General features: G+C 41.2%; 1 protein-coding gene across 15 annotated transcripts in view; it reads left to right on the forward strand.

Annotated features, from left to right (window-relative positions):
- KIAA0232 overlaps positions 1-15,731 on the forward strand; it is a 47,885-nt gene that overhangs the window by 501 nt on the left and 31,653 nt on the right. For 2 of the 15 annotated variants that reach the window (XM_083519031.1, XM_083519023.1), the window contains exons 1-3: positions 2,411-2,534; positions 2,895-3,005; positions 12,627-12,668. Coding sequence is in view for 4 of the 15 variants with exons in the window: in XM_083519025.1 (XP_083375151.1) it covers positions 12,906-13,136 (231 nt within the window). In the remaining 11 variants the exon portion in view is untranslated. Of the gene's footprint in view, positions 1-183; positions 1,406-2,405; positions 2,535-2,865; positions 3,006-12,626; positions 13,137-14,318; positions 14,405-15,731 lie in introns of those variants that run through there. The other 13 variants (XM_083519028.1, XM_083519022.1, XM_083519030.1 and 10 more) reach the window with 10 other exon arrangements.

A 15,731-nucleotide genomic window follows, 5' to 3' on the forward strand; every position in this document is an offset into this window, starting at 1 on the left:
GCTGCTCCGCCGGAGCGGAGGGCTTCCTGCGCGCTTCCCACGACGCCTCTGTGGAGTTTGCTCAGGCGCTCCTCCTCCTCCCCCCCCCGGTTTAGCACTGCGGAGTCGAACTGGGCGACGGGGGCGGAGGCTCCAGAGGCCCATTTTCACTGCTCCCCCCCCCGCTTGTTCTGATCTTGCAGACCTGGCTTGGGGCTGCTGGAAAAAGTACTTTCAAGTTACTTCGTCGCTGCTCGGGTCTACGTTTGCTGCGGTGATATTATTGTGCTCTCGTGCCAAGTACACTGGAGAGGAGGACAGGCGTAGAAACAGGGTAGCCGGGTAGCCTTCCCCCGGGGCCGGGAGGGCGGTGTCGGCTGGGGGGTCTCGCCCAGGGCCTGGCGGACTTGCCCTGTTGGAGTTCACCTTCTTCTAACTAGACTTCCGCTTCGGGCCACAAACAAGGTCCTCACCGGCTTGAATGTAAAATTTCCAAAGCTTTTATGAAGCTTAATGTCCTTGCCAACTTTCCCACCTTTCCGTTGCTGAGTTTCTTTAGGAGTTGACTGAAAGGCCGCCAGAGCCATTTTGGTTTCAAACTCTGGTTAATGTATATGGCTTGGGTTACCGGTATATTGGTTTTCAAAACGAGATTTGAGCCGATAGCGTTTTTTACCGATAGCTTAAATCAAGCATGTGTTTAGTCTGGCCCTTTAAACAAATCCACAACTGTATTAGTAGTTCGCCTGCCCTTGCAAACCTATCTGTAGGCTGCCACTCCTAGGCATAGTTACTGGGGAGTAACTACAGTATGAGCAAGGCTCAGTTCTGAGTGAACATGCATCGTCAGTGGCTTGAAAAAGTTAAAGATGCAAATGCTAAATTGCAGGTCATACACCCAAATTGTTGGCATACTTAAACATAAAAGTATGGGTGAAATGAGCAGCATATGACTTGAGTTGATGAAAATGTATGCTGTAAAAAGTGCCGCTGCTTTTTTTGGTAGAGCTCCTTCAGCATTCATATGAGGAAGTTGAGAGGGCAGCAGAGGGTGAAGAGGCTTATGGGAATATTTTTGAAAACTCTTTAATCTTATAGTTTAAAGGAGAACGTAATTGATTCTGAGACTGTATGGGATTGAAAAGAAAAGTCAAAAATACTTGGTATTTCCTTTCTGCTCTGAGATTTCAAAGGAAGAGTTTTTCTTGGTATCCCTGAAGAGGGTAAGAGGGTGAGGGGACCCAGCCCGCCAGTCCTTGCTGCTAGGAATGGATGAGCAAGTGGGAGGCCGGGCAGGCAGGCAGGTGCTGTGCTGGCCTTTCTTGTGCTTGCTGTGTGCAATGCCTGCCTGGGAGCTGAGTGCCCAGCACTGAAGGGGAGCATTTTCACCACGCAGGCCCAGCGGTGCCCACTGCTGCCTCCCAACGTGAGTAAGATGGTGGCCTCATGTTCACCTTCAGCCAGTCTCCATCTGGCCGCTAAGGCTGGAGGCATCTCTCTTTGGGGTGGGGGGTGGCAGCATCAGCAACTGCCCAGAGAACTCTGAAGGAGAGGGGAGAGGAGAGGAAGCTGAGGGAACACTCCACAAGAGGGGGGGGGTGTTCAAAAAGGGGCGAAGGGTTCCCAGCTCTGCAAGCAAGGGTTGACATAACTGGATTTCTGAGGCTTGGAGTGTGTTTCCCCACAGGGAAGCTACAGAAAGTGTGTCAAGGGAGCCATGGACTCTAAAAGGTTGAAAACCTCTGGATTAGGGTATTGTAGTAGCTGAAGGTGACCATCCCTATCCCAAACTGAACTAGAACTTGCTTAGCCCTAAATGCTAGTGTAAAATAATAGGCTTACCTCTGACAGAGTAACTTGTTCTAGGATTCAGTCTTGGAATTTGTTTCCATATATTCCAGGATTCAAGCTCTGATACTGCAGCAGCATAGTTTTAGTCTTCTTTTAAATGAATTTACTGTTTTTTGTTGGGTCCCCCCATAAGCATATTTTTGTTGGGTCCCCCCCGTAAATCGCATGGAAATGATTGATAAGAAGGTGATGAATAGATCTATGATGAGTATGCACAAGGGACTTAGCCTTAAGAGAATATCCTACTACATCAGAGTAATAAATCTCTGAACAGGAAGTAATGCATATTTTGTTCTGTATCTTACTATTTGAGACTTCCATTAGAAACATGTGAAAAGAAACCTGTGGTTGTAAAAGGAATATAGGATCTAAAAAAGTTATAAATTTATATTTTTATATTTCACTAAATTCCAAGGATTAGAAAATTTCCCTTTCCCTAGAGAAGTTCCTAACTCAGTGCAGAACAGTACAGCAGTACAGGCACACCTTGGAGATATTGTGGGTTCAGTTGCAGACCACCACAATAAAACAAATACATATCACAATAAAGTGCATTTTTTCCTTTTCTGCTCCAGCCCTAGCCAATGCCACTCCTGTGGCCAGAAGAGGGGTGGTGGCAGCAGAGAGAGGACTTCCTTCTCCTGGAAGCAGACAGGCTGCCTGCAGCTGCACCCACGTCCTCCTAAGGAGCTCAGTAAAATGAAGTACGCCTGTATTTGCAAGCTGAATGCTGATAATTTCTACTACTGCCATTGGGGTTTAAATGAGCCCATTTAAAAAAGCACATTTGATTTTTTTTCTTGCGCTACTGGTATTCATTTGTGAAAGACAGAAATAGGACTTAACATGAAGTTATATAACATTTTCTAAATGATTGTTGTCCATATAGTAAGAAGGATTTAGGATTGTATTTCAGCCTTACTGTAAAACTTAGTGAATGTAAATAGATGCATTTTTAATCTTCTGTCTGCCACTTTCTTTATATCCATGTTTGAAAATAGTGCTTCTCATCTTTTAAATGTCTACTTCATGTAGGGAAGTTAATATTTGATCAATATTGACAGGATTGATGTTGCTCCCTTACCTGCTTCCTGCTGCTTCCTTATGATTGTGGTCAACTGCCATGTGATTGGTTGCTGCTTTGTCTCTTCACTCTGATGGAACTGGCAAGTTAGGTGGGTAGCTGTGTCAATTTCACAGAACTTTATAGTATGTTTCCTTCAGAAAGCCCATGTATATGAGCTGTTACTTACATATATGAAACACCCTTTCGAAGGAGGGAAGAAAGAGAATGCCACAACTGAAATAAAGCACATCATTCCCAAGCCCTCAGCCATGTCAGTGTCACTGAACATCAGAGATGAAGGAAGAAAAGGTAATGGAGCAGATAAGCAAGCAATGAAGAAAAGAGTCCTTCATACTTCTAGGCTTACAGTGAAGCCAGCACCAATCATGTTGTGATGGAATTGCATTCAAGTCTAGTTGCAGGGCATTGTGGTCCAGTATCCAGAATAGATTACTGTAGTATCCAACTTAAGTCATATTCAGAGTACACCCACTGAAATAAATAGTCCTAAATTGGTCAAATACCACACATAGTGTAGAAGTGTTTTCTCTTGTGCTAGCTGGAAGGGGCATTGTGATAGAATATTTCAAAGCTGGAAAAGTGAAGAGTAGTAATGTGTATTAAGTGAAGTGATATTAAGTTCTTAAAAATATGAATGTGATTTTCCCCTTAATCAGACTTTGATCCAGAGCCTGTTTCAAAAAATAATAAACCTGTAATTTTTTAAAAATAAGATCTCTGAGCACATAGAATGTTTCGCAAAGTCATATGCCTGCATATATCTGATATCCAGGCGGAAGTTTTGCTCAGGAATATTTGGCATAAGCAGACTTCTAATTCCACCCACCTCCTATGATGAAATAGCTAGCACATAGTTTTTAAAGTTCATTTGCTTCTTACTGATTATGAACTATGACTGCCAGCCTTAGAAGATGAAGGGCTTTTTAGTATTAATATTTTATTGAAAAGCTTTCAGTTATAAAGAAATAAAGTGGTACAAAGAAAAAGGGACGAAAAGAAAAAAAAGGGACAAAAATGTGTAAAGAAAACAAACCCAATATATGAATATATATGAAAAATACTACATTCTTTTTAAAAATTTGATAGGTAAATATCAATAGCCAACTACATTTTGTAAAAATCATTCAAGCAAAGTCTTTATTTGTAAGCACTTGTCATGATGTTCTGTGTGCCAGAAGTTTAGAAGACGTTTAGTCATGCTGGCCACATAACCCAGAAAAGCTGTCTGTGAACAAACCCCAGCTCCCTTGGCCTGAAAGCAGAGATGTGCATTACATGCCATTAGGGCTGCGCGATATCTGGTTTTCAATCTCGATATATCATGATATACCGTATTTTTCTCTCTATAACACGCACCCGACCATAACACGTACATAGTTTTTAGAGGAGGAAAATCCGTAGGCATGCCACCCGTAGGCATTCCCTCCATAACACACACAGACATTTCCCCTTACTTTCTAGGAGGAAAAAAGTGAGTGTTATGGTGCAAAAAAATACGGTATATCTGCGGCAGCGGAGGGCCTTGCCGGACCTCCCCGCAGGGAGAAGGGCGCCTCCGCATGGAAGTGGGGGTCTTTGCTGGGCATCCCCGTGACAGAGGAGGGCCTCACCATGCCTGTTCATGGTGGCAGAGGGCCTCACCACACCTCCCTGTGGAAGCAGAGGACTTTGCAGGCATCCCCGTGACGGAGGAGGGCCTCACCGGGCATCCCCACAGTAGTTGAGGGCCACCGTCGCGCCTTTCTGAGATGGCAGAGGGTGCACTGCGCTTCCCTGGGGTGGTGGAAAGCTTTGCTGCACCCCCCCCCCATGGCAGCTGAGGGCTTTACAGTGTAAGGAGGTGTGAGATTTCATAAAAATATTAATAAACTTCCATATAATATTTTAAATATTTTTTCAGCTAATTTAAGAATAGTTCAGCTGATTTACAAGGCAAGTTGCATCTACCTCCCCACTCGGAGGTCTAAGCGGAATCTATGCATGCATAAGCCCCACTGAGTTCATCTAAACTTCTACTTTCCTGGTAGTAAGCCTCATTGAATCCAGTAGAGCTTGCTTGTGAGTAGACATGCATTTGCTTACCAGCAAACACCCGCCATACCATTCTCACACAGTACCCAACTTCTCATTTCAGCAGAAGGCAACCAGTTAAATCTTCTCCCCTACATTTCCCCCCGACACAGAAGCCCCCTCCCCCCCAAAAAAACTCCATCCCACCAATCTCTCCCTTTTTATTAAAGGGACGGAGGGCAAGCAAAGACTTAGTCTCCTATAAACAAACAAGCAAACAACTTTCCTTTTGTGTCCACCACTGCGTGCAGAATCATGCTATAGAAATTGTAATTGTAGTAATCTGGTCCATGTGCTTCCGAAAGATTTAATGAAAATGACCTAAATAAGGGAACTTTTTGCTTTTCCTACTGATTAATGATAGTTCTCTGACTCCTGTTAGAGAGCAATTTTCTCCATAGCATAAGTATTTTAACAGTCTCCCCTGGTATTAACAGTAAATATCTTAATATTAAGTGTAAAAATTCAAGTGTTTGACTGGGTAACAGTTATTTTAACGATTTTAGCTTTTTTAGGTAACTTTTCAACCATAGTTTTCACTAGTATCTTTCTTTCTTTAACTTATACATAGTTGCAATGAAAAAACCCAAACCTTTTGAAAAGTGGCTTTCCTCCAATCCTTTGGGTTGTCTTTCCTCCTCCACCCCATTTACTCCTCTGCAAGTTTACCAGGGAGATTAGATCTTGAGGATCTTACCAGATACATTTACTAAATAGGCTGTAGTGGAAGCAGGGGTGGATGAAGGCCCTGATAGTTGTCTTGTAAGTTCTGGTGTCCCAGGTAACGCATATGCTGCTACATTTGTGGTTGTGCGACTGGCTTGACATGCACTGCTTCTCCTGTTTTCTCCAGAAACTGCAGTGGCATTGGCCTCTCAAAGGCATCATTAGATTCTTTCATAACTGATGTGGCTTCAGTCATGAACTTGCAATGCTCCCCAATTCTAGAAGTAGAAGCAACTTGACTACATAGCAACCTGAAGGCCCTAATGTTGCCACTCTGATTCCCTATTTTATCTAGCTCATATATGTGTTCTGCCATCCTCCTCCCAATATGTGTTTGGCTTTAACTATATCCCTTGGAGGCTGCACACAATGTCTTTTCCTTGTATTCCTAAGTCAAGCAGCCCTCTGTGCATTAGTCACAGGTAGCTCCTACTCAGCTGGTTGCTCAATGACTGTGTGGTTCTCAGTTTGCTGTTTTTCTCGTGTGTGCGCTTGTGGCTCATCGGATTAGCTAATTCCACCACAGAAAATAGTAATTGGTTAGTGATGTGATTTTAACTTGTAGCTAAGCTTTTATATTGATCTCTCTGACACTGAGCAATTAGCACAATGAATATAACTTGAGAATATGGCCTTGTGTGAGATCTCTAAAATGGGTAAAATCTAGAACGCTTCCTCACTGAAAACCAGAGAAGGTTGATTTGTGTACTGGCAAGCAGTGTTAGAAATCCCTCCAGTCGACAACAGCATTTTGTGACTGACGCATGTCCATTGTCACCCTACGGAGATCTCTGGATGCCAGGTTGGCGACTGACATCTCCATCTGGCTGGCCTGTCCAGCTTTCTTAAGTAGTAGAGCTTATTTATTGCATGTATGTCCCATATTTTCTTCAAGGAATACATGGTTCACCCCCCTCATCAGTTAATACCTACAACGACCCTGTGAGGTAGATTAAGAGACTGTGACTGGCCCAGGGTCACCCAGGGAGCTTCATAACTGAGTGGAGATTTGAACCCTGATTTCCCAGGTCCTAGTCCAACAATCTAACCACTACATCCCAAATGCTTCCTAGAGTACTTCTGTTGTGGGGCAGCTCTATAAATTAAGTAGGTAAATAAATATGGGGAAAACAAAATGTCACTTAGAGAAGGATCTGAAATTGCTCTCTCCTTCAAGTTTCTGTTCAATGCTTGGTAGTGGAAAAAAATTGGGATGTTCCTTTTGGGTGTTAACCCAAGAGAGCAGGCACAGTTTGCATTGAAACCACTACTAACAACTACTAAACTAAGGTGGAAGCTTTTTTCTCCTGTGAAAATGCTGATTGTAGTTCTCATTCACACACTCTGAAAAATCTTTAAGAGCTATGTGGAGCATAATCAGTTTGTGTCTGGAACCTTTATAGAACTTTATACACACAGGTCCTGCTTATCAAATGCAATGTGTTCCCTGGAAATCATTTGTTAGGTGAACGTTTGCAAAGTGATTCTACAATTTCCAATGATTGCTATGGGGACATTTCTGATCCATTATTTCTCCAATCTTCCCCCTCTTCCATGGTTTCTTCCTGAAATGGCTGTAGCTAACCAGCAGAACTGATTTGTCCGGTCTTAATCTTCCTTACTCCCTCCTTGCATGGTTTCTGCCTGAAAATGGCTGCCTCTGACGAGCGTTCAAAATTCACCAGGCACATTTTGCACCTGGCTATCAGCCACTTGTGATCAAGTGAAGATGGCACCTGACGCAGTGTTAGAAACTCAGATATATAAGCTGGACGCCAAATGGTTCCTTAATCCAAGGCTGCAGTCACCAAGACGGAATATCTGGTTGTCATTTTTGGGCAAGATGGCCTTAAAATCTTACTTTTCAAATGATGGACTAACTGTGATTTCTACTTTAAGTTCTCAAAGCTCTTAACCTAGCTCAAGGTTGTCATCTGAACTAGCCAGATGTTTAACCGATAATCACAGTCAGTCAATAGTTTGAAAAATAAGACCTTAGAGCCATCTTGTCCCAAAATGGCAACTAGACATTCCATTTTGGCAACTGTAACCCTGGTTTAAGGAGCCATTTGGCACTTAGCTTATATATCTGAGTTTCTAACACAGATCTGGAGGTGCACCAAATGGCTTCTTAAACCAGGGTTACACTTGCCAGAACAGAATGCCTAGTTGCCATTTTTCTGCCAGACAGTCGGACTTTTTGGTTCCTGGTATCTGGAACACAAACACAAAGTAGTAAGGAAGTGGGCAAACTCTTAACTGTTTGTATATCTGAATCTGTGGTGTGTATAGTGAGCTTTGGGCATAATTATGTTTTGGTAAATGATTTTTCACATAACAAGTGAGTGGATAGTTGGGACCTGTGCATAGGTGCCTGCAACCAGTTATTGAACAGGAAACTCTGATACAATGCCTTTCTACTTATGGACAAAGCTGCCAGCTTTGAGTGCATGGTTTTCAGGACCACATTTCACTAGAATTGCAATGTTGCCTAGCGCAAGAGCTTATTTTTCCAATATTGTGTAAAAAAATGTGTATCAATACATTAGGTTAGGCTATTGAGTACCCTGTGATACGGAGCGTGGATAAAATTAGATTAAATTACTCCTTTTCTCATTCTAAGAGTTCAGTGTAGGTAAGTTAGCCCTGTTTTTGCTGGAGTGGAATTTATTTGTTCATAAATATGTGGTTTGGGCTGTAGAACTTTAATCCTACTTGTAAAAATAATTGTTATTTGCATTACTGGCTTAGTTTATGAGATGATAACTTAGAAGCAATTATTATTAAATTTATTTTAGAATGTTTTAAGTAAATACGCTTTGCACTGGGCTGAAACCTACTTGGCAAGATTGTTGTAAATGTGCATTTACAATATGCTAATTTCCCTTAGAGACAGCATGTTAATTCCCTTTTTGATGGATTAAAATGACTTTTGAGTTATTTATGTGTTAACTCTTGGGTCTGGAGCGCATCCAGGTCTCAACATAAAAAGAACAACAAGGGGGTGTCCAGATTGCATTTTTATTGCTTTGATATATTTTTTATGATATAGAGGCTTACAACTATTTTTATAAATAAATGAACCTGTTCACTTCATCGCAGGGAGCTATGCCTCACAGAGAGCTATTCAAACCCCAGCAATCCTCTGCCTGGGCAAACATGGATCACTTTCTGTTATTGTGACATCAGGAGATCATTATGTTGGAGATAATGATCTGGCCCACTCACCAAGTCTAATTCCCCACCCTTGTGCCAGATAGATGTAAAATAAAATACTAAAAGTTGCTTTACACAGTTTACCACTAGCCCTGACTTTCTCTGCTTATGGCTTCTTTCTATAAGAAAACCCTTTACTAAAAGAATATATATATATATTTACCACAAAATTTATACAGTTATTTTCTTACTCTTGTGAAGCCATATAAGAAAGATGGCATTACTTATGCTCTTCCTCCATTAGATCTACTGCCATATAACTTTCACAGGCTTGTAGGAGATGGAGTCAAAGGCAAATCTGTGGGGATTACAAGAAAAGCGGATTCCTCTGTGAAATGCTGCACAATTCAGCCCCAGTCCCCTTAGGCTAGCAGTCCCCACGCACCCTGCAGCTGTCCTTTTCCCTTTGCTGTTGAGAGATGGAAGCGGGCAAGGACAGCTGTAGAGCACATGGCTGAGCACTTAGGCAGCTGCTGGCCTCTGAAGGACATGGAGATCATGCCTTTTAGCCTTAACCTAAATGGACCAATTGGCTAGCAGGTGCCTTAGTACCAGACCATGTCCTTTGCAGCTGTCCTTTCCCCACACTCCTGTTGAGAGAGGATAGGGAAAACTGCTAGTGTAGCACGGCACTTGAGCAACTACTAGGCTCCGTGTCTCTCTCTAGGCTAGAATCACTTGGGCAGGGGGACCAGGGACCCTGCCATGACCCTTTGCTTGTGGGCACAGCAGGGCATCCCAAGCAGTTGCCAGCATCTGTATTCTCCCTTTCTGTTCTTTTTCTAGAGGATCAGAGGAAGAAATTGTGGTTGGGGAGCTGTACACAAGACTCTATGTTCTTTTCAGAGAGAAGTAGTTTAAAGGCTAGAAGAAAGAAGGAGAGAGTTCCTGTGTGTACTCTGCACGCTGGAGCCCTTTTAAGAAGACTTCTGCATTCCAGAGTTGGGGCTCAGGGATTTTTCTTCCCCACTGCAGGAAAGTTTGTAGATTCATCTGGCATCTGGGGGCAATTATGTGCCATAGAACCTCAGATAAACTTTTAGTCTATTCTGTGGGTGAGTGGGAAAATTGAAATAATTAAATATAGTTTATTTTTCAGCAATGATGTGACTTTTCTAAAAGATTTTGAATTAGACAAATTCCTATATAATATTTGACTTCAATGTCTGTCTGACTGGATTACTTGAGGTATATAAAATTCTTTACACCCTACGAAAGGTTTGTTATTCGACCTTCAATCCAGCTAAAGATTTTATTGCTAGTATTAACACGTTTGCTTAATTAACTACATGAGCCGACAATTTCCTGTTTTGTTGTCCAAAGCCAAAAAAAACCCTTTGTCTCAAGAAAGCCAAATGTGAGACTTCTCACCAATCTCAAGCACCTTTAATTGCCCTTGGAGTATTTTTAATGCCTTCCATTCTTTCTCCTTAACAAATTCCTTGCATTTTTTATATAATGTTGCCTCTCTTTTTATTTGTTTTCTGGCTTCTAAAACCTGAAGCAGATATAACCCTGCATGGAAACATTTAAAGGTTTCTCATATTGAGCTCCTGAAATGATATTAATTTGAAAAAACAGCACAATCTCCTGATTAAATCTATCTACTGTATTTGTGTCTCCTAGAAGTGACTCTTTTTATATCCATATCGTATCAACTTGTTCTATTACTCTCATCTTACTGTATAATGGAGCAGGAGCTGATCACAGAATCATAGAATTGTAGAGCTGTAAAAGGTGAAAGATCTGAGGAGAAGCCTTCATCTGTGATGATGAAAAATGAAAATTTTTGAAGGAAATAAAATAGATATAAAATGAAGAAATGTAATAAAGTACCTAGGAATAAATATAACAAGAAATTTAGAGCAAGAGAATTTTAACAAATTAAATAGGGAAATTAAAGAAAAGCTTGAGGAATATAAGAAAATTAAGCTTTCATGGTTTGGAAGCATAGTGATAAAAAATATCTAGACAAAATTTTCCTTTTAATTATTTGGAATGTTGCCAGTTAAGATATCAGAGACAGAGACAAAGTGTTGGCAAAGTATGATTAATTAATTTTGTAATGGGGATAAGGAGACAGCAGGGCAGATAAATAGTCAAAGCTGGGGAGAAACACACTTTGAAAATGTTGTCTATAAGGATAAAAGAAAATTATTATAAATTAATTTGGAGATGTTATTTAACACCAGTCAGATTAAATCAAATAAACAAGGAATATTCAGTGTTATGTTAGAGTGGATGCCAGGACTTATGTTCACATGTGGTGGGGGTGGTGGGGGTGCAAATATGTACAATTTTTTGGCAAAGGGTGTTTAAGGACATAACAGAAATCACTGGGTTAAAGCTGCCCGAAAGTCCCAAGGTAGCATTATTATCAGTTTACGATGGGGTGGAAGGTACAAATTTATTGACAGCTGCACAACTTATTATTGCTAGGACGTGGAAGGGGCAAGGTGATGATAAAATGGAAGAATAGTATAAAGAGGTGTGGGATATAGGTATTAATGATAAATCAACATGCACTATTAAGGTAAGATGGGGAATATGCAGGAGAAATGATTTTGAGGAGCTATGGAAGGTATTTGTAGAATTTGTACTGTTAAAATGCAATGGGGTCAAACCATTGCAAGAGGTGTTGAAATTTTGGGAGGTTGGGTAGTTACAATGGATGGTCTCGGAGGTGGGGTGCACATTTTTATTGTTATTTATTTATTTATTTATTTATTATTACCTTGTCAAAATAAAAAATAAAATTATATATAAAAAAGAATTGTAGAGTTGGAAGAGACCCTGCAGATTACGGTATCTATTCAGCCCCCTGCAGTGCAGGAATAGGCAGCTGTCCTGTATGGCGATAGAACCTGCGACCTTGGTATGATCAGCACCATGCTTTAACCAACTGAGCCATCGAAATGCGTGATATATTTCTTATTTTAATATTGTAGTCTGTTGCCTTAAGTACTACAGGTGTTGCAAGGAACAAACCAGTCCTTTGAATTCAATGTACTGCAGAATTCTCCATGTAAATATTTTATTATTGCCCACTTATGATTGCCCAAGTATTTCCAGAAGCAAGTTAATAATAAAAATTTTAACAAAACTGAATAGCAGGAAAAACCATAATTACCAAAATAGATATGCTAATTTAATAATGTATGGCAAGCTTGGCTCTTGTGGGATTGGAATCCAGTAAAAGGGAAGGTTAAAAATGAATTACAAAATCACTCAAAGTTTGTTGTTGTTGTTTAGTCGTGTCCAACTCTTCGTGACCCCATGGACCAGAGCACGCCAGGCTCAAAGTTTACCACTCAAAGACTCAAAGTTTACCACTCCTTTTTTAGAGCAGGAAAGTAGCGCTCAGAGGTTGAGTAAGTTTTACAGGTGGATCACATGTCAAAATATTTAATTGCCCCTGAGCAAAGAATTGCTTTTATCAAGCTCAAACGAAGATTTGCCTAGAGCAAGGGAAAGGGAGACAAGGTTCCCCTTTCTCAGCTGAAAGTGCTCCCCAAAACTTTCTCTTTTTAGTTTTCAAGCCTATAATGTTCACTTCAGTTCAGTTCCTTTTTATAACAAGCCTTTGTTTTTTTCATAAGTGTACATTTCTGTTCCCTTTATACATTCATGTATTTTGCTTAAATTGTGATTTTTTTCTTCATGTGCATCACAGCCTCTTTTTTCCTCTTATTTATAGGTCCTGCTGGGGATTTACATCTGGCGTCAATGTGAAATTAAGGTAGAAAAATGCACATAAACATGTGTTTCCTGTTAAGATTTAGTGTACTCAGTGGTTATGCCTGAAGAGTGGGTCTTGTCTTTAGACTGATAACTGCCAGGAAATATAAATGATTATCCTAGAAGTCAAGCTTCTCTCCTCCTTGCTGGAGTGAAAAAAATAACCACCTCCAGGTTCCTACGGAATATCATCTACAGAAAATGCATCACGTTCTAAGGATGACAGTCACCTAGATTCATGCACCCAATCTATACAGTTGTTGTGGATGGTTTGCCATCTGAAAGCTCCTCAAGCTCCTGTCTGGGCTCTGTACCTGTTTCTGAAATGTCTCTGCTTCATGCTTTGGGCCCCGTGCAGACCTGGCTGGGACAAGAGCTAGAAAAATGTGGCATTGATGCCATGATTTATACTCGCTATGTCCTCAGTCTTCTACTGCATGATAGTTATGACTACGACCTGCAGGAACAGGTATTTGCATATTTTGGATATTGTTTGAGTGAAAAACGAATGCATGTTTTCATTGTGTGACAAGTGTTTGAAATTCTAAATGTGTTAACGGATTTCGGATTCCCATTTGAATAGCAAATATTGGGTACAGAGTGGTTACACTAGACTTGAGGGTTGATTGACTGGCAACCCAAATCTTACAGATGGAGGAGGGATAAGAAAGGGCAGATTTTAACAATTCTGAACAACCCTTTTTTAAACCAAGGCTGTCCCTGATCTGGAACCACATATCCCTATCTCTGTAGTAGCAGAGGTGCTTCTCAAGCTCTCCCCACCTTGATTGCATAGGCACATTACAAATGCACCCCCCCCCAAAAAAAAAAATCTGCAAAGGGTGGATCATCTGCTTAAGTCCTAATTGATAGATGAAGCTTTGGGCATCAGCCTTTAGGTGCTGTCTACAAAGGCTGGAGCTTGTTTGTTTTTTACTCAAATCCTTGTTGCCTAGTCCCTTCCTTAATTTGCTTATGTGTCCCAATTCGCTTCCCCTTTTTTCTTTTCATATTTATTATTTTCAAATTTAGACATTAAGCCATGTTTAAACTTTCTTAGTTGCTGTTTGGCATGAGGTGTTCATTGAATTTGTGGGGTTAGAGCTGTCCAGAGAAGGCTCATTGTTACTTGCAGCTTTAATTTGCCGCTTTTTGAAAATTGACTCGTATATTCCTTGAACCCATTACTTGGCAGTCAGTAGAAGAATATAGGAGAGGTCCATGTGTCTATCTACATAACCCAATTGCATGTACAAACTTAAACTTGTTCTGCAACTTGAAAAAGGAGAACTTGCAAGGGCATTACATGAGCAATGGTGATGATGGAAAGGAAGAGGGCACATCCTGGGCAGCAGCATTTAAATGCTCCTGCAATGGCACCAGCAAATGCAGCAGGAATAGCAGGCAGACATTACTAACATGGCAGTCAGCTGGTGCAGGCCATACTGTTCCGAAATAGAACTTTTACCTGTTTGGCCAGGATTGTGCCAGTCTATTTGCCAGAAAAGAGGCCCTGGATAACAGCTTGGCTGGCAGTTGTTTTGGCACAATCCGTATGCCGTTCTTTCCTCATGCCTTTTATTTGTTCCTTAAGACTGGTGCTGTATGTTGCTAGCCTCAAGTAAAATGTTGGCACTGTTTTACCAAATAGATCACAATTTCTTCCTTCATCTGTGGTGTGGGCGATACCAGCAGTGGCAGCAAATGGACACTTGACAGGCCAGAGCCAGAATGTAGGCAAGTGTGGCATATTCAGTATGGGAGTAATAGTCGCCTACGTTAGTAGTTAGTGTGTGTGTGTGTGTGTGTGTGTGTGTGTGAATGAATGAATTATAATGCATTTTGAAAATGTGATTTATAAATGGTCTCCAGTTAGATGATGAGAATGTGGCTGGTTGTCCGTTTTCTACCTGAACAAAGCATAAATCTTAAGAGGTTTGCACACAGGAGTATGAACCACAAGGTTCCACTATTGGTCTAGGAGCTGGCACCTAGTCTCTCAACTCTGCAAGCTTGTATTTGCAGAGCCTGGTGCTCAAAAGTAATATAGGTCTCCTACAGTGGAGCTTAATAACATTAAAGGTAAAGGTACCCCTGCCCGTACGGGCCAGTCTTGACAGACTCTAGGGTTGTGCGCTCATCTCACTCTAGAGGCCAGGAGCCAGCGCTGTCCGGAGACACTTCCGGGTCACGTGGCCAGCGTGACATCGCTGCTCTGGCAAGCCATTAAAGGAAAACAAAAGTTAAGGCCATTGCCGTGACCTCTGAGCTAGGACTTGTGTTGCTTTGCTCAGGACCAACATGGCAAAGTTGACAGACAAAGCTGCTTGAGGAACACTTTTTCCAGCCTCGTCTCCATGCCTCTGGGTCCCCTGTATTGCACCTGGATAGCATAAACACTCCTGTAGAGTTGAGAGAGACTGAACACTAACAACTAGACCCCATCCAGTCTCACTCTTGCGTGCAAACCTCTTAAGACCTATGGTTTGTTAAGGTATCCACTTTCTTTCACTTGGTTAAAACTTTCTCAAAACTATTAAATTGTTTTTATCATCTGTTGCTATTTTACTGATTTTTGTTTGTATGTTTATGCTATACTGTTTTTGTAGTATATTTCAAAACCAAAAGTAACAGGTTTCCAGGGTGGGAAAGATGTTGCGGGACTAAAACTTGCATTTTGCCTGACTGTTGGCCAGTTCTTTTTAATTATAGTTTTCTTACCACAATTTGCAAAAGACAGCGAGAAAAACAATAATATACTGGAAAGCCATTCTAAGTTCCTTATTTAAAACAAATTAAATTTCTCCATTGATCAAATATATTTCTGTTTATTAAAATTCACCCCACGTGTAATCCTTGTAGAATCATAGAATTGTAGTGTTGGAAGGAACCCCAAGGGTCATCTAGTCCAGCCCCCTGCAGTCCAGGCATCTCAACTAGACCATGCATTTCAGATGACCATACAACCTCTGCTTAAAAACCTCCAAGGAAAGAGAGTCCACCACCTCTCATAGGAGTCTGTTCCACTGTCAAACAGCTCTTACAGCCAGAAAGCTTTTCCTGT

This window comes from Podarcis liolepis (genome assembly GCF_965112155.1).
Source record: "Podarcis liolepis genome assembly, chromosome: 8".
Lineage (NCBI taxonomy): Eukaryota > Metazoa > Chordata > Lepidosauria > Squamata > Lacertidae > Podarcis > Podarcis liolepis.